At 54.3% G+C, this 22,827-nt stretch overlaps 2 protein-coding genes across 4 annotated transcripts in view; one reads left to right on the top strand and one right to left on the bottom strand.

Moving 5' to 3' along the window:
* Positions 1 to 708: 708 nt before the first annotated feature.
* Positions 709 to 9,293, top strand: WDR76 (WD repeat domain 76). Its single transcript, XM_082769247.1, has 13 exons — positions 709 to 799; positions 884 to 1,201; positions 1,815 to 1,907; positions 2,553 to 2,608; positions 3,435 to 3,549; positions 3,856 to 3,957; positions 4,060 to 4,103; positions 4,189 to 4,342; positions 5,993 to 6,145; positions 6,578 to 6,792; positions 7,180 to 7,332; positions 8,073 to 8,126; positions 8,913 to 9,293. Exons 1-13 carry the CDS (start codon positions 731 to 733, stop codon positions 9,169 to 9,171), a joined length of 1,785 nt encoding a protein of 594 aa, XP_082625373.1. The 5' UTR covers positions 709 to 730; the 3' UTR covers positions 9,172 to 9,293.
* An 884-nt stretch (positions 9,294 to 10,177) lies between these two features.
* FRMD5 (FERM domain containing 5) overlaps positions 10,178 to 22,827 on the bottom strand; it is a gene marked incomplete at its 5' end in the record, with an annotated part of 77,826 nt that continues 65,176 nt past the window's right edge. For 2 of the 3 annotated variants that reach the window (XM_082769004.1, XM_082769005.1), the window contains 9 exons: positions 10,178 to 13,046; positions 15,949 to 16,055; positions 16,512 to 16,580; positions 16,939 to 17,013; positions 17,901 to 17,992; positions 18,616 to 18,679; positions 19,078 to 19,166; positions 21,294 to 21,381; positions 21,877 to 22,000. In XM_082769004.1, coding sequence (XP_082625130.1) covers positions 12,463 to 13,046; positions 15,949 to 16,055; positions 16,512 to 16,580; positions 16,939 to 17,013; positions 17,901 to 17,992; positions 18,616 to 18,679; positions 19,078 to 19,166; positions 21,294 to 21,381; positions 21,877 to 22,000 — 1,292 coding nt within the window. In that variant the 3' untranslated portion in view covers positions 10,178 to 12,462. The remainder of the gene's footprint in view (positions 13,047 to 15,948; positions 16,056 to 16,511; positions 16,581 to 16,938; positions 17,014 to 17,900; positions 17,993 to 18,615; positions 18,680 to 19,077; positions 19,167 to 21,293; positions 21,382 to 21,876; positions 22,001 to 22,827) is intronic. The other variant, XM_082769006.1, reaches the window with a different exon arrangement.

Here is a 22,827-nt window from a genome sequence, read left to right as displayed (position 1 = left end):
GAGCAGAGGATTCCTTCAGCTGTTGCTGAGCAAGGAGTCTGATAGCAAGTACTTTATATAACCCGTCCTGTGAGTGAAGTGTGCTCAAGGCTGTTTCAATTAACCTCACTGTTTAAAAAAAAAAAAGTACACTTTTTCTATCCTGAACATGCCAAGCTGCAGCATAAAGCTGTAGAGTACAATTAAGCACTTCTCTTGCCTGTCTAGCAAAGATTTTGATCTCGTGTCTGTGTGGATTCTGAATCATTGAATAGCTCAGGTTAGAAGGGACCTTAAACCTCATCTTGTTCCAATGCCACTGCCAGGTGTGGACAGGGCCACCACCGAATACATCAGGTCATCAGTGTGGCCTTGAACCCTTCCAGGGATGGGGTGTCTACATCCTCTCTGGACAACCTGAGGGCAATTCTTCACCACACCCTGAGTGAAGCATTTCCTCCAACCCCCTCATCTAAATCTCTCTTTTTCAACCCATCCCCTTGTCCTATCATTTTATGACTAAAAAGTCGTTCTCCGTTTTTAGTTTTTTTATTTCTAAAGCCACTTTTAGGCACTGTAAGGCTTCCACAAGCTCTCCTCTTCCCCAAACCCCCGACCCTCCTTCTAGTCACCGGGGCCGCCCCTCACGGAGCGGGAGGCGGGAGGCGGGAAGCGGCGGCCTCCGCCGCCGCTTCCCGCCTCCCGCCTCCCGCTCCGTGAGGGGCGGCCCCCGCCTCAGCCCGGCCCCGCCATGGCGCTGTCGGAGCCCAGCGAGGCCGTTCCCGAGGAGCTGTCGCCTCTCAGCCAGCAGCGGGAGCAGGTCCGTGGCCGTGGGGTGCCTTTGGGGGTGGTGGTGGTGATGGAGGATGGGTCCCCGCTCACCGCTCGCCGTTCGTCCCCTCAGGAGCGCACCCCGAGCGGCGGCGCGGAGCTGAGGCGAGGCCCGGAGCAGGGCGAGCGCCGAGCGGGGCCGGGCCGGCAGCTGCGGGTGCTGCTCACGCCGCTCTCCGTGGCGGGCCGCAGGATGCCTCAGAAGCGGCTGCTGGGCGCCTACGACGACGGTGGGGGGGAGGCGGCGGGCAAGAGGCTCCGCGCCGAGCCCCCCGGGACGCCCCCCGGCAGCCCGCCCGGCCCGGCCGCCGCCGCCTCCCCTCATGGCAGCGGCTCGGACGGCGGCTGGGACGCGGAGAGCGATGGCAGCGACGGCGGGGGAGCGGCGCAGGTGAGCGGAGGGGGGCTGGGAAGGCGAGGCTGGGGGGCGTTTGGCCTCCTTGGGCCTCGGCAGAGCGCGTTTTACCCCTTGGGAACGGCTGAGGGGCCGCAGAGCTGCACGAGCCGCTGCCAAAACCACCAGCGCCTTCCCGCGGGCCATAACCAGCTCCCGGGGAACGCGGTGCAGAGATGAGATACGACAGTTTTGTCAGTGCTCATTCGCGTTAAAATCACCACTTCAACTTGTCCTGGCCACCTTTTTCTCTCAAAGGTGGAAACAAACAAAGCTGTGTTCTGTTTAGGTGCCACATTTTCCATATTGCCTACCTATACGTTGCTATTTGTTTTGCACCAGCTTTGGTTCAGCTGTAGCATGATTCTGATGAGCTGGTCCCTCTCGCAGGACCGATGCTAGCAGTCAGTGCTGTAACGCGTGCTAGTATCTCTATAGACCAGCACTGGTAGGGAATCACCCTGGTTTGCCCGCCTTTTGTTTGTTTAAACGTGCATCAAACCAGCTCTGGACAATCCAATCACTTTAGAGACTCACGGCCCAGAAGCCTGGGCCAGCTCTGGCGTGCCGTGTAACTGTGCCGAGGTCTGTCTTGCTTTTCTTTTTGTAGGATGGATACCCACAGCTATCAGCTTATGAAAGGAAAAGACTAAAGAACATAACAGAAAATGCGAAATTCTTCGCTGCCTTAAAGCTGCACGAGGTTTGTATAGATCCTACCCAGTGTCAGCCACTGTGCTCCCTCCCGTAAGGGTACTCGTGCCCCAGGAAGCAGCCTACTGCCCATCGTTGGGAAACCCTGCCCGGATAGTGACAGGGACATCAGGAGAGGGCATCAGCACTGCCCTGACGGGATTAAACATTGGCACTTCGTGTTGCTAGTTAGCTCCCTCCAAGGAGGGGAGGCCGTTAGGTGACCCCATGGAAAGCTGGGTGAGCAAAACCCCAGCAGGGCCAGCTGAGCACTGGCCCAGGGGCAGCCGAGCACACAGCTGCGGCTGGGCCTGTCTGGGAGGCAGCGAGGCTCCTTCCTTACCACCAAGACTGCAGCTTGAGTAAAAATGACTCTTCCCAGTTACCCTCAGAGAGGTCAGCAAAGGCACGTCTGCCTGCAGCCACAGCGCTGCCGGCAGGGCAAAGGCCAGAGCCATCAGCTAGGGTGAAACGGGGGAATTCTTGTGGGTACGTAGAAGACCAGTGCAAAGCAGAAAAAACACAGTCTGATATTTAAAAGTCCCTTTTTGTTGTTGTTGTAAGCAATTACAATATAGTTTACTGCAGCCTTTATACAGGTTGGCCTTTTATGCTTGTTAGATATATTTTTAATCTTTTATTTTTTCTTTTTAAGTCAGCTGCAAGACTTCACAAAATTGCAACTAGACGACAATCTAATGTCACTAAAAGGTAAAACAACTGTGTATGAGACTCATACCAATATTCCTTCATTGAGTTTTAACTGTTTTAGCGCTACCACCTGCACATAGCAGATACCAGCAAGAGGGAGAGCTAATGATGAGTCACTCTCCAAAGCTGAATCTGCATAACTGATTATCCTGAGCTGTATGAATTTGTAAATAGGTAGCTCCAAGGTAGTGGCTCTCCTCTGCCATCCTATGGAAAGAAAATGCTAGTATGAATGCCCTTTTCATCAAATTACAGAACGTGCTATTTTTGTGATATTTGTATTAAGGTAATTTTTTTTTTCTACTTGTGATTTTTCTGCATGATGGCTAAAGAAAGAAATGTTAAATGATGAGAACAAATAATAGGAAAGGGCATGGGAAGGAAAGGGTTTGGGGGGAGAAACAAATGGAAGGGATAGGCTAAGCAATTGTTAAAGAAAAGACATTTGGCAGTGCCAAAGCAACGTTAGGCAAAGCCGAAAAATGAGCTGAAATACAAAATAGAGAGTAAGATAAGCAAGGAAAGGAGAGAAAAAGGTGGCTAGATAACGAGTGGAAGGATGAATTATAAATGAGGATGGGGAAGAAAAGCAGCAGTGGCAGGATGTACTACAAGGGAAACATGTCATCAGTATATATGCATTACTAACTGCTCTTTTTGTTGTTGCAATCACTGAAAGAGAAAGTAATCGCAGTGCTCCTAAAGTCGATCAGAACATTGAGGTGTCAGAGCTGCAGATAAGAACCTATTCCGTAGTGTTTTACTTAAATGCTGAGGGCTCACGTTATCTAACTGTGTAATTTTTGAAATGTTTTACTTGTTGTAGACCTAAGCCTAAGAAGGCAGAAGAGGAAACAGTGCGACGAAGGTCTATGCGCCTGCAAAGAGTAGAGCCCTCAGTGCTGGAGGTGCCTACCCAGCCAGAGGCAGAGGAGGAATATGTAAGATGGGGACAGGTTACAGAATCCTGTGCATATGCTTAGAAGTGTTACAAAAACGGTGCTAGTGAAGTTAATTCATAACGCTTGTCTTTGCTAAGCTTATTGCAAAAACCTTCAGACATTCGGGAAGGTGCGTTAGTGTCAATGACGAGGTAAATCCTCGAGGTAAAATCTTTTTTTTAATGTTTGTTTCTTGTGTTAGAGTGGATGTGTTCTCAGAATATCTGGTGTGCAGAAAACAAAAAATCACTTTATTCATAGTTTTAGTTGATCTGAGTTACGAAAATTGCTAATGTCATTCCACAGCCTCAGGTTCCAGCCGGACCTCTGCCAATGGTTCCAGAAAATCTGGTGAAGAACAGCAAATTGACAGAGGAATTACTGGCTACATGGATGAAAATAAGCGAGGTATTACTAGCTATAATTAATGATATTTAGATTACATAAATTAACTTGAGTTTGAAGTAGTCTAATTCTGTTATTATAATTTCTTTTCCTTTCAATTTGCAGACGAAACCCAATGATACCGAAAAGCACATGTGTGACATGAAGAGGTAATCTGAAGGGAGCAGCTAAAAACTAGATCATGTCTAGTTTGTTCTTCTCTTTCATAACTCATATTGTAATGATATTCTCTAGATATCAAAACAGCCTAAACAGTATGGTCCTCAGTGAAGATAATGTCAGGAAGGTTGTGCAAAACCGAATATGTTCTGTGGCCATCCATCCTTCTGAAAGCCTCATCTTTGTGGCAGCTGGGGACAAGTACGGGCATATCGGCCTCTGGAACGTCGTAAGTCCTCTGCGTGCTCCTCGCCTGGCAGAAGTGTTTGTGGCAGGATGGGCGCGGGTGGGGCACAGGCTGGAGTGTCCTTTTCTTGGCTTGCAAAGGTGTTTTGTACTCATTTTTTGCAGATAACACCAGGGTGTCTGTTAATCTCAGGCTCACTAGAGTTGCTCAAAAGGTCTGGTCCTTCGCAAGCCCTGGTTTAATGGGAAGAAACTGGTAATTTTAGGGAGGAGAGAGAGGAAGAAAATGGATCACCAGCTGAAACCCAGTGAGGGTTAAAATTACAATTCACAGTTGAAAGATTTGGGATCTAGTTACAGTACCCTGTTAGCAATACCATAAATAGGTTTTGGAGAGCGAGGGTAGATGGATGTTCAAGTATTTGGGTTTTTATATAAATTTTGGGTAGATGCAGAGAGTTGCTGTGTTTCCAGTTAGCAGAAACAAAAGTGGCCCTACCAGTATATGCTGACACATATTTATGTACATTGCCTGTGAAAAATAGCTTAGCATTTGGGAATTTGAAAACTGCTGAGGGCTTTGCAGATAGCCTCATTATGGATTTTGAATTGCCTTAATTACTCCTGCAGCAAGAATCTTTGTGCCTGTGACTTAAACCTTTCTAGCCTCCCTCCCACCCTCTTCTCTGATCCCACATCATCTAAACCAGCTGCTTGACGTTTGCACACATACAGATTTTCTTTGCGTTGTTTGCAATGCTATTAACCTTTTCTGTGGAGTTTCTCTTGAGTCATTTCAACTTTGACAGCTTCAGGAAATTGATTGACTAGCTTCAGCTTTGAGACTCGACTCAATTGTAAAGACGTTTAAAGTGCAGCATAGAAAGCTGAGACTGCAGAGCTGCTGCTGCTTCCTATTGAGAAGCATGATCTGGTTGAGGTTTCTGAATGCCACAGGCGTTCTTCGTGGCCTTGCAAAGACATTTCATGTGGAAGCCTAGAAGTGTTAAAATTGCTGTCTTACTGTCTTCCCTCTTGATTTCCTTTTTTTTTTTTTTTTTTTTTCCCTTCATGAAGGGAGTTGGACTTTACCAAGCTGGGAGTAATCTTTGTGGAATGACTTGTTCCAAAATGAGCGCTTGGTTTCTTTTAAATTATCAGAGCTGGAAGGATACCAAGGTTTGAAGAGAAGATACAGGAGATGATGCTTTACATTCAATTTGGGTGAATGTAATTTAGCCTGAGCTGTAAGCAACCCAGTGTGTCTGTGTTCTGCTGTTAAAAGCATATGCATGTATCAGCATACTCAGCAAGGGGTTCAGTGGTAACTTGGCGCTCTTTTGAGTTAAATCACTTGTATAGTGGTGAAAATGGTACTGGAGGGAGGCCCAAGCTTGTCAGCAGTGTGCTGAAAGTGCACGTGAAGACAGTTTCTTATTCCTTGCTAAGCTGAAACTCCCTCGGTCCCAGTGAGACGTTAGCCTGGGCAAGCTGTGCCCCAGAGCAGCCTGGCTGCGTTGCTGCCTGCACTGTGCCTCCCCTCACCAAGCTCCTGCTGCCTCCTCCATGTAGCTATTCAGGGAAGACAGCGTTTGAAAAAGAGACTTTACTCTGAAAGTTGTAATTAACAGAAAGAATGAATGAATCGAAATAACGATCTGTATGTGTCCATCGACTCGCTTGTGTTTTTCAGGACTGTAAGGGTGAAGAAGGAGCACATGTCTTCGCTCCTCACAACTACTCAGTCAACTGCATGCACTTTTCTCCATCCAACCCTGCTCATTTGCTGTCCCTAAGCCACGACGTTCTACGATGTGGTGACGTTACTAGGGCGATCTTTGATGAGGTGAGCACTCCCTCGCTTGTCTCCGACTCATCTCCCAAATTACAGGAAGCCTAATTCACACGTCTGCACATGATGAAAAGGTTTCTGCAGCACTGGAGAAAGGAGCGCACTCATTAGTCCTCGCTCAGGATAACGGTTGTTGGATTACAGGAACACAGAGGCGATAGGGTCTTGTAAGAGTTTTAACAGAGAATTCACAACATGCTCTTGTCAGGCGGGTTTGGATGGCTAATTACATACGCTGTACTAAGGATACTAGGTTAACAGAAAGGTTGCCTAAATGGATAGCTAAGGCTGGAGTCATCAAATTAGGTAGTTGTCTTCAGTATTTTTAGTATATTTAAAAAGCAAAAATGCCCACAGTGTTTTGGGTATTGTGAATGTGTATTTAGTTGAATAATTTCAGTTTCATTTGACCTTTTCTATCTGCAGATATGCAGAAGTGAAGACAACTTATCCTCCTTTGATTTTTTGGAAGAAAACGCCTCCACTGCAATAGTAGGATACTGGAATGGCAGTGTCGCTGTCGTGGACAGACGGACCCCAGGAACATCTTCAGAGCTTTCTGCTAACATTGGCTTCAAAATAACGAGGACAGTCCATGTTCACCCAGTGAATAAACAGTATTTCGTTGCTGCTGGCTCAGTGTATGTAGCTCAAAGTGAACTGCAGTTATTGTGTATATGAAATATTCCGTTTGCATCGGTGTTTGACATCAGCTGTAAGTGGCAGGTTTGGAGAGCAGCACCAGCTGCCGGGGAGGGAGGCAGGTTCTTAGTCTTAGTACATAGTCTGTTTTTTTGTTTGTTTGTTTTCTGAGAGATCCCAGTGGAGAGGTGTTTTACTGTGCTGTTTGTTTGGAGTGGTTTTGGTGCTCACAAAGTCCCGTAGAGCCACTCGCTCTTGTGGTTTTGATAGGCACTGCTGAAGTAAAGTTCTAAACACGGTTCATGTAAAATGTGTGTCAGTCTTTTGAGCCTTTTTTTTGGAAAATAAAAGCTCTGGTTATTTAACTGCCACCTGGTGTGTTACAGGGATGTTCGTATTTATGATGTTCGGTACCTGAAGTCTGATGGGAACAAGCCTGTGAGTACTCTAAATGGACACACAAAAAGTGTTGCTTCTGCGTACTTCTCACCTGTAACTGGCAACAGAGTCGTGACGGTGTGTGCTGATGATAAACTGAGGTAAGGCTGTGTGGGAAAGAGTAAACTTTATGGAAAATACCAACTGATAGAGTTTGTTGTTTCCTGCCTTCATTAACTGTCATTGAGAGCATCCTGCCTTGATTTGGTTTTCTTGTGTAGGCATTTTTAATGCTGCGCGATTTTAAATTTTTGTTAATTTTTTATTTTCCTGAAGAATATTTAACAATGAATAGGAAAATCTACAGGTGCTGCAAGTCTTCACTCAGCAGTTTGTTGAACTTGCCCCTGGGTGCTGGGGATCCTAAAGATTTACAGGGGGCGAAGGAGAGCCCAGGATTTCTGTTGATGGTTTCTCGGTCAATAGAGCTACACCTGGCTGAGGAAGTCCTGACACTGGAAGCTCTTAACAGTGTCTGCGTTTCCCTTCTCTTGCATTTTTTTTCCCCTGGGCATCCTTTTTGTGCAGTGACTAAATAGACAAGATCCTGGGCTAGAGAAACCTTTCATTTGTCGTAGCAAGCCTCTGTTGTTCTTCTCTTCTAATGACTTTGAGAAAGGATGACCTTCAATTCTAGCTAAAAGCAAATCCATTTTAAAAGTATTTGAAAATCGCAGCGGGGATGTGGGCGCTCGTACCCCAGCTGGGCAGCCGTGTTCTGTGCTGCCGTATTCCAGTCTTGCTGGGTCTGTGCCGAGCTGATGCGTGCAAAGTACTTTATGAGGAAGGGGCTGCCTTTTTTAACACGTACCTCTTATTAATGTGATATTTCATTTTAAAGGGTCTACGACACCAGCTCTTTATCATCTACCATTGCAGTTCTCAGCACTGTCAGGTAAGCTGAACGCGTGGGGCTGAAGAGTTGGCCCTCAGCAGCAGCTGTGGGAGTGACAGCGAGAGGCTGCAGCACGCTGCACTTAGCAGGGGCACGGCCGTGGAGCTCTCCTGGCCTGAGAACTTGCCCTGGTCCTCGAGGCTGCCTGCGGTGGCTTTGTTTGTAAGGCACGGCTGGGACTCAGCCTGCTCTGAGTTGGTGAAGGCTGCAGGAAAGCTGTAATGTCTCCTGTGTACCGGGAGCAGACCTTTTTGTGCCTTCTGAAATGTTTTGTTTCAGAATGCTTTTGCATTATGCATTTTTTTGTTGTTGCTTTATGTGTTGTTTTGGGTTTTAATATCAAAAGTTACTTCTTAACGGTGAGGAACGTGTTCCTGAGTAGTCTCAACACTTGCAGAATAGGTTTGTTCTCCAGAAGGAAGAATTGTCAGGCTTGCCTCACTAGGGCACTGGTCAGCGACTGGCCTGAAAATTCTTAGTTTGCAGTTTATCGACAGGCTTGCTGCATTGTTACCCAATTTTCCCTACAATGTGCAGCTGTAAGTCTGACTACTCTGACAAATAATCATTCATGTCAAAGTATCCTTTGGTTTCTCTTTCTCCCTTATGTTTCTTTGTCACATCCGACCCGTCACAGGACAGCGATCCCCTGAATGGATCTGTGCAGTGTTTGAAAGTGGTGCTGGCCTAGGAGGCAGGGCAGATGGGTGGGAGCAAGTATGATGTAAATGATGGTACTGAATTCAGTAAGAATATTTCTGTCTCTTCCTATTTGTTTCTCTGAAGGCATAACAATAACACAGGACGCTGGTTAACTAGGTTCAGAGCGATTTGGGACCCTAAGCAAGAAGACTGCTTTGTGGTGGGCAGTATGGCACGGCCGAGACAGATCGAAGTCTACCAAGATACTGGAAAATTGTTGCACTCTTTTTATAACATTGATTGCTTGGGCTCGGTGTGCTCCATTAATGTTGTTCATCCCAGTAAGAACATCTTAGTGGGTGGCAACTCCAGTGGTCGCCTTCATGTGTTCAAAGAACAATAATTAAATGCTTTTTTTTTTTTACATGATACGTTTAATTTTCATTAAGCAATTCTTAAGCTAATTGCATTCTCTCAGGACAAAAGTGTATTTTTAAAAGCTCTAAAATAAATTTTCTAAACTACCTTTGGCATTCTCTTCTTTAATTAAAAACAAAAACTAATCCTACTATGGCAGGCAATTACAGTGGTTTGTACCAAAATGTGTTTTTCCTCAATACTTCGGTCATATTTCAAAAAAAAGAAAAAAACACTGGCTAAATGTACGAGACACTGCTTAATGATTTTCATTAAAGAACCTGCAGCGTTTCTTTAACAGCTCGTGCTGTTACCACCACAAGGCTGGCACACCTGCAGTGAAACGCGCCCGTAAGGAAGCTGCCTGGTGCCTCACGGGGTCCCTGCTGCAGGGCACAGAGGGAAGGTCCCTCAGCTGCTACCACGGTGACCTGACGCAGAAGCCCCTCGGCGATGAGCCCCGAGGTGGGTGCAGAAGCGGAGCTGTGCTCCTGGGCTATGGGTTGCAAGGTGCTGGCTCCGAGCTCCCCGTCCTGCACCGGGAAGTACTTCACCTTCACCAAGCAGCCCTTGGCACGTGCCCTGTGTGGCTGACACTGAACACAAAACACGGTGAGAGGCTGTTGGGTTCATATGCCCGCGCTGGGTGCCAGCCTTGCACTGATGCAGCTCCGGAGAGTGGAACCTGCCAGCCCCAGGAGTGGTTCTGCAGCATGGGCAGCACCGCTGTGCTTTGCTCTTGGTCTGCAGGCCCCAGCTCAGCCACAGCCCCTCTGGGTGCAAGCATCACCTCGAGGCGCAGGCTTTTGGCTCTCCCTGGGTCACCCTGAGCCCCAGCGGCCTGCCCGGGCTTCTCAGGGTGGCCAAATTTTGCCCACACCCTGCACTCAGGTATGGTTTGTACTCGAGCAACGAACACTGACACCATAAGCACTAAACGACTCTCATACCAACTCTGGGTTTTCATGATATTTAAATATTTATTTAAATTTAAAAATACTTTTCATGGCACCAATGATTTTATGCTAACTAAGATATTGAGTATGTAGAAAAAGGTACATTTTGAAGGAAAATGTAACTTACAGTATTTGGCACATGAAAGGTTAATTTCTAGATTTTTCTTTTTATGAAAACTAAGAAATTCACATTTTCAGGTATTTTACCGTCTACTGCTTAAAGATGCAGTATGCTATTACGAGATATTTTTTTTTCTGATATAAGAATCTATGGAAACAACATTTTAATATAAAGACAGGTAAAACTAACAGGTAGTGAAACACAAGACATAATATGGAACATACAGGAAAAACATACAATGAAAAATTACCAGTTCTTGTGGTTTTTGCAGTAAAATGCTGGGTGAAAACTGCAGAGGTAACCTAGGTCTGGCATTTATAGCTATCCTAAAGTAAGCTGATGGAAAAGGTTTTCAAGGTCAATACTCGGACGCGTCGCGTTTCTGTCGAAGGAAGGTGCCTAACGCACAAAGTATCGAGAGCGCGGCGGCCGCGGGGGCAGGCGGCTCCGCCGAGGTGACACCACGCGGGTAGGGCAGCAGCTGAAACAAGGGAATACTGCATCTTTAACCTGGGGTGAGAAATGTCGAGTTTGAGACTATCACGCACTGCATAGAAACACCATTAACTACAGACTGAGGTAGGAACACTACACTAAGAGTTAATTTCGCTATGTTGCATAAAACAGGATATCATGTAAAAACCGATCCTCCGTCCCCTGCAGCGCTCGGGACTTCTCCTGTCTGCTCAGAGCCACAGCAGGACCCCAACCCCCTCGGCTGCCGTGCCGTGAGCGGGCAGTGCCGGGGTGAGCGGGGACCGCGCTGTGCCGGGTGCCGCTGCCCGGGGCCGACCCCACCGGGGATGGTTGGCGGGCTGCTCGGGCAGGGACGCGGGAATCGGGCTGCTTAAAACTGCAGTTATGGCCCCAGCTTACGTAAAATCTCTCCCTGAGATGAAAAAAAAACTCGCTCGTCTGGTCTCCCTGCCTTGAGTACGTCCAACTTCTCATCCAAAACTTAACAGAACTGGCTTTTATTGCTCCCTGTGTAAGAGACTGTTACGCTTCCCAGGTAACTGAAGGTCCCGGCGGCTATGTCACAAGTACAATGAGCTATTTTTTTGTTTATTTTTGCTTAAGAATAATAGATAGGTCTAATGGTTGTCCATTGGCTTCTCCAGTGTTACCTCTGCTCCGGTAGTTCTGTCCTTTTTATCTTCAGAAAAGTCATAAAATTAGAGCTCCTCTCTGTATTCCAAAACTAGTAGCACGTTAAACTGACGTTAGGCTTCCAGTCTATAAAACATTTACACCATTCGCTCGGCTCGAGCCCCTTGGTACAGCGCACCGCGTTCACCCGATCCGTAAAGTAAAAAAAGACTCGGTTAGGTTCAATAACAAAATAGCTTCTCGTTGTTAAAATATACGTCGAAACAGTCTCTTTGTTTGTACAAAAGGAGTACAGCTTCCCGAGGCTCGCTGGCTTCCTAACCATCCCCAGCCGTGCGCCAGGGGCTGGCCAAGCGCTCGCCCACCAGCGCGGAGCCCGGAGCCGCGGCAGCGAAGCGCGGTGCCGTGGGCACCCGGACGGGGACCGGCCACGGCGCAGAGACAGTCCCAGGAGGCTGCATGTGGCGCAGGGCGAGGACTCAGGGTTGCACAGCAGCACGTGGCCGTGGCCGCCTGCGTCAGAAGGAGCTGGCATGGGGTGAGGCCGGCCGGGGGTGCCCCCGCGGGAGGCTCCAGCTCGGCAGGAGCGCTCTCTGCAAAGCGGCGCTCGGCGGGCGGTGGCGTGGCGCACAGTGGCGGATTCGATAACGTAACGATACACGAGTGTTTAAATTAAAACTCAGTAGCACCATTGCTAAAGCTCCTGCGTGATAACAGCATCTCTGGCCTCTCGGCCGCTGGCTGATGCTCGTACAATGATCAGTGGTAATAGTAAAATAAATTCCTCTCTTTATTCGGTACCTCCAAAAGTAACACGCGCGGCTGTGAAAATCAAAACTGAAACCTTAACTTATTCTGCGGGCTCCAGGGGTGGAAGCAGCGGCCGAGCAGGTTAGGGAAGGGCAAGTGTCTGGTCTGCGTCTACCCCTCTCTTCCTCCTGGAAAGAAACGTCCTAGGCAGCACTGTACTCGGGGTCATGGGAGAAGGAGTTATTGCAAGAGCCGAAGGTGCCACAAAGGTCCCGCTGGCTGGGGACAGCAGCAGGTCTCTCCCGAGTCCGCCTGGCTAGTTTTGTGGCGGCTCCTGCCTTCAGGTGTCAATGAGCAGGCTTACCACGGCGCGGACTTTGCAGGCAAACCATCGCCTGAGGGGACAAAAGTATTGGTAATGGAACTGCTCGAACTCGGGGGTCTGGCGGATATCGCGGAAAAAGGCAGTGTCAAGGTCGGACTCGGTAAGGACGATCAGGAGAAGGAGCAAAACAAAGAGGAGTCCAACTGTCACAAGGAGCAAACGGAGGACACTTAAAACAAACTTATTCACCTGTTCCGCCCGTGTCCCGCCGTGGCTGCTGGCACCCAGGCACAGGGCGCGGAGCTCGCCCGGCTCCTCGGCCTCGGCCGCGCTGGGCGTGCCGGCCTCCGACTCCTTCTCCTCCTCGATGCTGCACGGGGCCCCGTTCAGCTGCCGCGACAGCAGCATCAGCTCCAGGCTGTGCTCGGCCACTGGCGTGGGCAGCACGCTGTCGGCCGGGCTGTAGCTCTCGTCGGCGATGACGGCCACCCGCTCGCTGCTCTCGGCGCGGCCGCCGCGGCCGGGGGGCACGAAGGCGTCGCCGTGGGAGGCCGAGCGCACCGGGGTGGAGTGGGCGCTGTCACGCAGCGACTCCAGGCCTGGGTGGGGAGGGAGGTGCTCAGTGGTGCAGGGGGGGACGGGGCAGCCCCCCGACACCACCCGCTCGCCCCGCAATGCCCCCAGCCCTACCCGGTGTCCCCAGCGCAGGGTGGGCGCAAAGCACTGGGTGACATCTGGCAAGCAGCCCATGGCACCCTGCTCGGCTCTTGTGTGGTTTTACTTATTTTTTGGGTGGTGCTGGTGTGTTGTTTTTTTTTTTCTTTTGTTTGATTGTTTGGCTGGTGGTGGGTGTTGTTTTTTTTTTTGACACCTGCAGAGCAGTCGGGGCCCTGCGCAGCGCCTTTTTTGTGCCGCTTGTGACTGCAGAGGCGGCTCCCCGGCGGGCGCGTGACTTGTCACCGCCGCCAGCTTTTCTCCTGGACCGCAGCCAGGCTGCTGGCAGGGGCCCGGGTTTGTCATCAATCACCACTGCTTCGCCGTGCTGCAACCGCCTGGAGGGTGACAGCTTCCCCTCGCTCACGGCTTGCTTAAAGGCGCCCCTGCCACCAGCTCAGCGCAGATAACCTTCAGCTGGGAGCGCAGCACGGCGCTGGAGGACAAACGCCTGCTGCCTCCAGCCCCACGTGCCCATCCCTAGACAACCCCACCCAACAGCTCCCGTCCTAGCAGCTCTCCCATGCACCCGTCCTGCTGCGAGTGCCTCACGGAGAAGCCCCTGGCTCGTGTGGAGCCTTCCCGCAGGGGGGAAGCGGTGGCTGCGTGGCTCGGGGCCGTGGCAGGGTTTCCTTAATGCCAAGGTGGCTCCGGGCCGAGCCCAGCACTGGGAGCAGCCGCATGTAGGAGAGGGGCTGCAGCAGCACCAGGTCCTAGTGATGCACCACAAAAAATCTCTTACACACACACACACACACACACACAGAGCAGCAGAAATAGCCGCACGGCAGCGTGCCCCGCCACATGCTTGGCGGAGCTAGAGTTACAGCCCAGCCGGGGCTGCCCTTTACAGGGCTGAGCCCTGCACGCAGGGCAAGGGGGAGCTCCTTCTCCCGACTAACAGAAAAAACAGAAATACCAAAAAAAAAAAGCAAAAGTGCCACTTGTTTCTTGCAGCTTTCACAGTGAGAGAGAGGCAGAGGCCCCCAGGGATGGTGGTGGGCAGGAGGTGCTGCCACTGCAGCGTCCCCTGCACGAGGGGGTGAGCTTGGTGCAGTGCTGGCCAGGCTCAGCGCAGCCCCATCGCTGTCCCACAGCCGCTGAGGGTGCCCAGGCTGTGTCAGCCCCACATGGAGCCTCAGGGGACACGTCCCCAGGTGGGGAGGACACCGTGCACCGATGCTGTGTGGGACAGGGCGTCCCTGGCTGCCCCGGCCATGCCCGCTGCCAAAACGTGAAGGGAAGGAGCCCAGCGGCCACCCTGCCCGCATTCCCCTGGGCTTTGCCACCTCCCGCGTGTAAATCCTCCCCGGATGCCTCCGGATCCTGCCGGGCTTAGCGCAGTTCCAGCGGAGGCAGCGAGCGTGGGGGCAGCTGGGGCGCTAAGCACAGCGCAGGGACCGACACCCTCCCACCCTGACAGCTGCTCCCTGCGGCGCACAGAGCGCACACAGCCCCTCGCTGCTCCCACTGCATCCCCGGTGGGACCACCACTCAATGAGAGCGGTGCTGCCCCCTGCCCAACAGCCCCCGCCACCTCCTCGCTCCGTGGGACCGGCACAAACAGCTAGGAAATCTGCACAAAGCCGGGACCAGCCCCAAAACTGGGTAAAAACGTGCCATCAGAGGAGCCACCAGGCGCTCCCCACAGCCTGACCCGCATCCCATGCCCCCCAGGGCTGTGGCTGTGGCCCCCCCCAGGACACCCAGACCCACCGCCTCACCTGGTGCGTGGCCGTGCCCAACATCGGGGCCGGGGAGAGCGGGCAGGAGAGGCAAAGCCCCCAGCGCCCGGGCCAGCAGCCGCGGCCCCAGGGCCAGCACCCGGACCCGCACCTCGCGGCAGCAGTGGTTGATGAGCCGCAGGTGGACGCTGACTTTGGTTTTGATTTTGACCAGGCACTTCACCATGGTGGCAGGGGTGCCCGCGGGGTCCGAGGAGGTGCGGGGCCAGCCGCCTGCCCGCAGCTCGTTTGGTGCAGGCAGTGCTGGGGCCGTGGGCTGGCCGTCAGGGCTATTCTGGGCGCTCGCACCGTGCCCCGCTGAAGTGAGAGCGACAAAACGCAGCTGCCGGGGCAGGGTGTGAGCTGCCAGGTGCCGGGTGATTTATCGTGTGGGGCTATTTAATGCCCGCTCCTTTTTGCAACGGCACCCGTGGGAGGTGAGGAGAGGGTGCTTGTTGTCAACAGGGCAGCTGAGGTGCCCCAAAAATCAGCACGGACGCCAGGCCCGGACACCCCCGATGGGCACAAGCACTGCTTATGCTGTGGGGGTCCCCCAGGCTCCGGGCTGTCCCCTCCTCTCCCTCACCAACCTCCAGCCTCCCTGTTTCTCAAGCGGGTGCCAGTGGTTTGGCAGCAGGGCAGCAGGGCAGACCCTGCAGCAGCTTGGGTGGCAGGAGCAGGGTCTCGATCGCCTTTGCATTCAATATTTTTGAGCACAACCTTACCGGCCGGACTTCAGAGACTCTAAATGCCGAGAAACAGAAGGCGGCAGCGAGCACGAGCACATCTGCAGCCGTGCAGAGCCCCCTGGGCTGCTCTCCGCACCCACCGGCCGCTAGCTGTGCTCTCTGGCCCCTTTTTGGGCCCCCAGCCGGGGCGGCGGTGACAGGCTGCATTGTGTCAGTGCTTTGCTCGCCCTGGGGACCCTGGATGTGATGAGCACGCACAGGCTTCTTAGCTGGACGTGCATTTGGGTGTGCATCGGCTTTTCTGTGTGCCCGTGTGTGTGTGCCCGTGTGCAGGGCTGCGCTGGCTGCAGCACCCCGGTCTCCCCGTGTCCTACCTTCCATGATGGAGATGTGAACGGCTCTCCTGCGGGTGCGGGGCACGCTGCTCAGCCGGGGGCCGTGGGTGATGGACGGGCAGCTCCGGCTCGGCACCAGCCCTGCCCTGGGGACAGAACAGGGACAGTGAGAGCCCGCGGGCTGGACCCAGCACGGCCCAGATGGGGACATCTCCTCCTGCCTTTCAACAGGTCCCTCCAAAAAGCCCCTGTGACGCACAAATCTCCCTCTGCTCCACTCCTGCCCCAAGCAGCAGCGGGGCCATGCCTGCCCTGGGCTCAGGGATACCCACAGAGCTACGGCACCGAGGGACAGGGCTGCTGCAGGAGGCGGCTGCAGATGCTGCCTGCGTCCTTCCCAGCAAACACAGCCCGCACTGCGAGCTTGTGCAGCTTGGAGAACTCAAATAGGAGTGAGCTTCTGAAAACACTTCATAAGCTGTTCCTCCCAGGGCTTGGGCTGATGGACCAGGGCTGAGCGGAGCCCGTCGGGGCCCCAGGGACCCCTCTGCACCCCGAGCAGTGCAGTACCCCAGCCCCATGGGCTGCGGCCGGGCTCTCACCGATGTATCTCCGGCGGCTCCCGCTTGATCTTGGCGCTGGACTCCATCACCTCCTTTGCAACGCGGCCACTGCAGGTAGGAGAAGAACAGCAGCTGTGACCAGCTGGGCAGGACCCCGGTGAGCTGGGGTGCTGGGCACTGTGGGACCCCCTCCCCTCCAGGGGAGCCTGCCCAAGGCATCCAGACCACCCCGTGCCAGCCAGGAGGGAGCTGCCCCTGCAAAACCCCCAGAGCTTTCCCTTCCTCTTCAGCCCTGTTCCTACCAAACAGAGCTGGAGAGACGAATGGCAGCAGTGGAACAGAGACAACGTGGCCATGGCCTCGCCGCGGCAGCGATGGGCGGGTGTCCTGTGACCAGAGGCACCCAAAGAACAGCTGAGGGAGCACCCAAAAGCACACCCAGCAGGGATTCGCAGCCGCTCCTCACCTGTATCGGAACCGGCTTCCTTTGAAGAACAAGTTGCTGCTGGACACCGTCCGGACCTGGCTCGACTTCTCCAGCCTGCAAGGCACCGAGAGCCGCGTGAGCGCCCCGCTGCTGGGCACACGGGCAGAGCCCTGGCTGGCTTTGCTTTTACAGCACCCAGAGCTGGGGACTGACGGCTCTACGGGGCTGGGGAGCGCAGAGGGGCACCCATCGGTGCCTTCGGACAGGAGCCCCCGGCCCCATCCCCGACGGGACGCACGGATCGGCCCCACACAGGCAGGCTGGCGGCCCCGGGGGCTGCACAGTGCGAGGAGCCCCTGGAAGCAGCCCCCCAACCCTCTGCCCCCACCCCAGGGCAGCCGCTCCCTCGCCCCCAGGCCGGGGCCGAGCGGCACCGCCACAAGCCCCCGGTCCACTCTGCTGGGCGTGGAATCCTGCCTTCGTGTGCTGCCAGCATTAATCACAAAAAGATTTGTAAAGCAATATTGCAATTTCATTCCATGTTAATATAATGAGAAATGAAACCTGCTGATTGCAGCCGCTGATTGCAGTATTCCCAGAGAGAACACATTACACACTTTATCTCACATCTCGCTGATTAGAATAAAACTCATTATAAAGCACAAAGACGGCTATTTTTAAGTAAACCGCCGTACGGTAAAACCAAGGCGTTCTGCCCCGGTTTCTCAGCAGCCAGCCCAGCCCACAGCCTGCCCTGCAGATCCTTGTGGCTACAACCCGGCCCTTTCCATGCAGCCTGTGGCCACCAGCCCAGCTGGCCGAGGGCAGCAGCACTGGCACCGAACGAGCCGTGATTGACGGGCAAAAATGCTAAAACACATCTGGTGCTGGGGGCAGGAGGTGTGCTGCTCGCTTAGTGCTAGAGACCTGACCCCCAGACAATTAGTTCTCATCTCCTGATTGAGGGTTTGCTGTGCTGGGATGGACGTCCTTGCACTCACTTGTAGAAGGCTTGGTTTTCGATCCCACACTTCCAGAGGTGCTTGCAGGCTTCTGGTGTTGGGGCGAAATAGGTAAGGACAATTTTCTTTTCCTAAAGGAGAAAGAAGTCCGTGGGGAAAGGAGTGAGTGGGGACCAGCAGGCTGCGTGCCGGGAACGTGGCTGGGGCCTGGAGAAGGGGGGGCCAAAAACCTGCACAGACAGGGTGCGAACCCCTGCAGGGACACTCCCTCCCCCCCTCACTGACACCCAGACTATTTGCATTTTGGATGTCCACAGGCACATTTTTAGCACTCGTGCAGCTGGTGCGCACGTTGGTGGCTCTCAGCAGTGCTCTCGGGGTGCCTCGGTCAGCCAGGGGTGTCGGTGGGACGGCCGGGCCGCAGCACAGCTCAGCCCCACGCTGCTGTTGCTGAGCTCCCCCCTCATCCCCCTCACCATGGCCCTGCCACCTCTGGTGCCCACAACGAGGGGCAGGGGCAGCGCGGGGCATCCGAGGCACTGCAGCCATGGGGAGGGCGCAATGGGCTCAGCATGGGCCATGGGCACATCCACAGCGACAGCAGAGCTGCAGCCCGTGTCACCCACCCTGCAGGGCCCCTCCGAGGGGCACACCCAGAGGCTGCAGCCCCCCGGGGGCGTTAGGAGCTGGCTGCGTGCTGGGGCAATGAAAAAAGCCGTGCTCAGTAGGACCCAAGATAAGAGAATGCACTCACCTCCTTCTGGCTTACGTACAAGTAAAAAGTCTTCCCCTCAAATTTCATTTTGGTCACCTCGTTCCTGCAAGGACAAGGACAAGGACAAGGACAAGGTCACACACATGAGAGGCTGCCTGGCCCCACTGAGCACGCGGCCACGCAGCCTCCCCGCAGCCCGGCCGTGTTGGGGATGGCCTGGAGACGGCTGGTGGCACCGGCAGGCCAGCAGGCAGGGCGGGTGGCCAGGAGACAGACACTGCCATGGGCAGAAACCCGGGGCAAACCCCCCCTCACTGCCACCCCTGGGGGCTCCACTGCCTCCACCCAGCACCCAGCAAGTGCCCGGGGAAGGCACCAGGGCTGGGAGCACCCGAGCACCCTCGCCAGTGGGATTCCAGCCCCGGCATCCCTCCAGCACCCTGGGGTGACACGGGCACCGTGACGGAGCAGGGGGTGCAGGACAGCGCGGGGCCCGCTCACCATTTGATGAAGTGCACTCGCTTGTTCCCCTGCAGCACCACGAACCCGAAGGGCGTGAAGGCCAAAAACGCCGCGTTCCCCGACACGTCCTGGAAGGCAACAGCGGCTCCTCAGCAGAATGCAGCCACACCAGCAGCGGGCACACGCCACCGTCCACCCCCAGCTCTATCGGGGTCTCTCAGCCCCCCCTGCCCCAGCCCTGCACCCCAAGCATCCCCCGGCGCAGGGCAGCTGCCAGCCCTCGTGGTGCCACCAATTCACGAGTACGCAACAAGCAGTGAAGATGACTGTGCCCAACCAATTCCTTTTGCTAATAATTCAACAGGAAAATGGTAAAAACCTGTTGGACCTTTGACACCCTCGGAGCCCTGCGCAGCCAGTGCAGCCGGGCAGCGCCGAGGCAGTTTAAAGCCCGTAATTAGTGTCGTGCGCGGAGCCAGGCGGCGCGGTAACTTAATCATAACAACCAGACTCCAGGGAAGCGATCATTAACTGCACTGATGCTCATGAAAAAAGCAGATATATGCTGAATTTTAAAAATATTATAAAAGGGTTGTGGCTGCTCTTTAATTGGGAGGCTTTTCCTCAGCCCGCAGATGCCTGCCCTGCGCTCAGGCCGCTTTATCAGGATGCTGAGCTGGAAACGGGCACGACAGGGGCTGGCAGGACACACGGGAGCACTGTCCGCAGCACTGGAAGCAGAAGCAGATGCAGGATTTCACAGGGGAGGATGCCTGCCTGGTGCCTGCCCTCCTCCTGCAGTGTGCTGCCTGGGCCTCACCATGCGGCCACGGGCATTTTCTCTGAAGGGTCACTGCCACCAGTCCTTGGCTCCCGTCCCTGTACAGATAAGCTACCTGAAAGCACATCAGAGGGGTGCAGGAGACAGCTTTCCTGATATCTTCAGAATTTGGCAGAGAACGAATCGGTTTTAAGTCCAGATTAGATCAAAATCCATTTTAATCTGCCAAGGGTGAATGGCCAAAAGCAAGGAGCCCTGAACATCCAGCCTCCTGCACAAAGCAAGGCACAAAGCCCCCAGTGATCATGTCCAGACGGATGTGAAGGGGACGAGATCTCCATGCGGCACCATGGACCGGCAGCGCCCGCAGCCCAGGGCTGTGGCTCCTCGACAGAGGCGGGAGGTGGAGACCCCCACCACATCCCCATCGCTGCCCCACACCATCTGGGGTGCACGGTGGTGCCGGGGCACAGCACCCTGCTGGTAACAGGGGTGCCAGAACGAATGTTATCAGCAGGGAGCCAAATGTGGGCGCAGCTCTCCCAGCGCCAGCCCCTCGGGCTATCGGCACAGCCAGTGCCGTGCCGTGCTCTCCCTCTCCCCACCCGTGCTGTGCTCCCGCTGTTTGCAGCCCCAGCCCCATGGCCCTGCCCAGTGCCCAGCAGCAGAGTGCAGATTTTGCTGTCTTTTGGGCATCTGTGAGCCTGGCCCCTCCAGCACCCCGTGTCACAAAGTTGCCCAGCCGCAGGAGTAGGACTGCATGGCACTGCCCACGTCCTCTGCCTTGCTGATTTTATTTAGGCTCTGCCCTGCTCCTGTGCCAGTAAATGGCCGGGCTCCCCCCGCCGGCCAGGTGTACTTGCTGTGAGTGGGAATTTACACGGCGTAACCCCCTTAAAGTCCCTGGAGGAGCTCAGAGCAGGCGCTCCCCTTACGGCAAAACTCTCCTCCTGCCTTGCATCCCGTGTCCATCTGCATGTGATGGGATTATGAGGGACCACGGAGAGCCAAACGCAATGACATCTAGAGTCAATAGAAAGCATTTCAAACAGAAAATTCGATTAGTGGCCAGGGAAGAGCAGGGAGTTAGACTGTCTCCGGCAGATTAATGGCTGTTGGTCTCTCAGACACATTACTGACCTTGTCGCTGCCTCCAAATTACACGCTTCTGCAGATGATCAGCCATTGTCTTTTGCAGTTGTCTGCATGTACAAACGCCTTCCTACAACTTCCCTAAATACTCCTCGGGAAGGCCCTCGGGGCAGTTATCCCCCCTGCTGCCCCCTGTGCACATATTCCCATTTTTATGTTTTCATGCCCAACCCAGCGCCTGCCACGCTCCGCAGTGCTCCCGGTGCCAGAGCCCCCGGCGGGTGACAAACGGCTGTGCCTGGAGCATCACGGCACCTCTGCAGCGTGGCACCTGCCAGCATGAGAACGCAGAGCCAGAACAGCGCTCAGGAAGCCGTTTTACCTTGCAGGGGTGTGGGTCAACTCCGTAGGTCTCCAGAGTCTGGGCTTTCCTTAGGAAATTCAGCTCTGAAGTAGCTGGTGTCTGCCCACTGCGGGAGGGAAAAAAGGGGGAAAAAAGAAGAATATTTCATGGGAGACATGCCTGTGAGAAACTGTCCTCAGCTTCGTGGTTTCTGTGAAGAAGGGGCATCGGTCCCAGCCTGTGTCCTGCCAGCTCGTTTGGGGCACGACACAGCAAACGAGCGGTGCTGGGGAGGACCAAGGGTGAGGAGCCCCTGCAAGGCCCAGGGCTGAGTTACAGGCACTGCCCAGCTTCAGTCCAGGCGGGAGGGGAGGGCAGGTTGGGGACAGAGGCAGGCGCTGCTCGGGGGGAGCTTTGCTGTTAGGCCTGACCCAGCACCTTTCCAAAACCCCTCTGCTCCATTTCTGCTGCTACCAGTGCTGCCAAGAGCACCGCTGGCTTTCAGCTGCACACGATGCACAAAGCTCCAAGTGCCCATCCCGTGGCGTGCCCCCATGTCCTGAACAGCAATAAAAATCAGCAGAGCCTCAACAACATCCCCGTTCCCATGTGCTGGCCATACCTCAGCTCCGACTTGTGGATCTCCGCGATTTTCCTCTCCAGCTTTTCCGAGTGCTTGGGGAAGAACTGGAACTTGGAGCTGTAGCCCTCTGGGTGCTTCCCTGGGTCGTAGTCCCCGATCTCAGCTGGGGGGGGACAGAGGCAATGAGTGGCCATGCACATCCCCATCCCGCAGCCACCCCGGGCCCTGTGGTGCTGGATGCCAGGCGTGGGGCCGGGGCTCGAAGCCCCCAGTGCCAGGGCAGCAGGGACACACCGCACCGCCACGGCCGCGTGTCCCACCGGGAGGGCTCGTTTGTCAGGCTTTAACCGCATCCAATTCATTTCACCGTTCGCTTGGGAATCGCCCGCAAGCAGATGGTCACTGTCCCACCTTTATTAATTCCTCAAAGTCCTTGCCAAACACTTTTTGCTCGCAGGGGTGCACGTACCCAGCTTCCCAGGAACCCAACCGCCTGCCCAGGGACTTCAGGAGCGGCCCTGGCAGGGCAGCAGGGTGAGTGCCCCCAGGTTGGGACATCTGAGCCCACAGCCCCCCATGGGCAGGGGGCACCGGCTGCATCTCTGCAGCACAGTTGCACACACCACACACTCGGCATGGCGATGCTAACGGCCCCTCAATGTCCTTTTGTGTCCCTCCAGTGCCACCCAGCTCTCCCAAGGAGCCTGGAAAGCCCACGCCGAGTGCTTTGGGTGCTGTCAGTGCCATGGGCTGGGCAGGGGCGGCAGGAGCAGGCAGAGCAGTGCAGCAGGAGCACAGATGGGATAGGGGGTCAGCAGGAGATGGCTTTCAGAGCTCTTCCCACCTCCTGCACCACCAGCGCCTCTGCAACTCGCTGCCAAAAGCACTTTCTCTGCCGAGGCACCCAGCGGCCAGCAGCGAGCTTACACAAGGACGTCTTCACCCGTTCCAGGAATCAGCAGAACTGCATTTACCTCTCATCTGCAGCTG

This window comes from Aythya marila (assembly GCF_965140915.1).
Source record: "Aythya marila genome assembly, chromosome: 11".
Classification (NCBI taxonomy): domain Eukaryota; kingdom Metazoa; phylum Chordata; class Aves; order Anseriformes; family Anatidae; genus Aythya; species Aythya marila.
The sequence above is the reverse complement of the archived record's forward strand: the minus strand, read 5'-3'. Positions and strand labels throughout refer to the sequence as shown.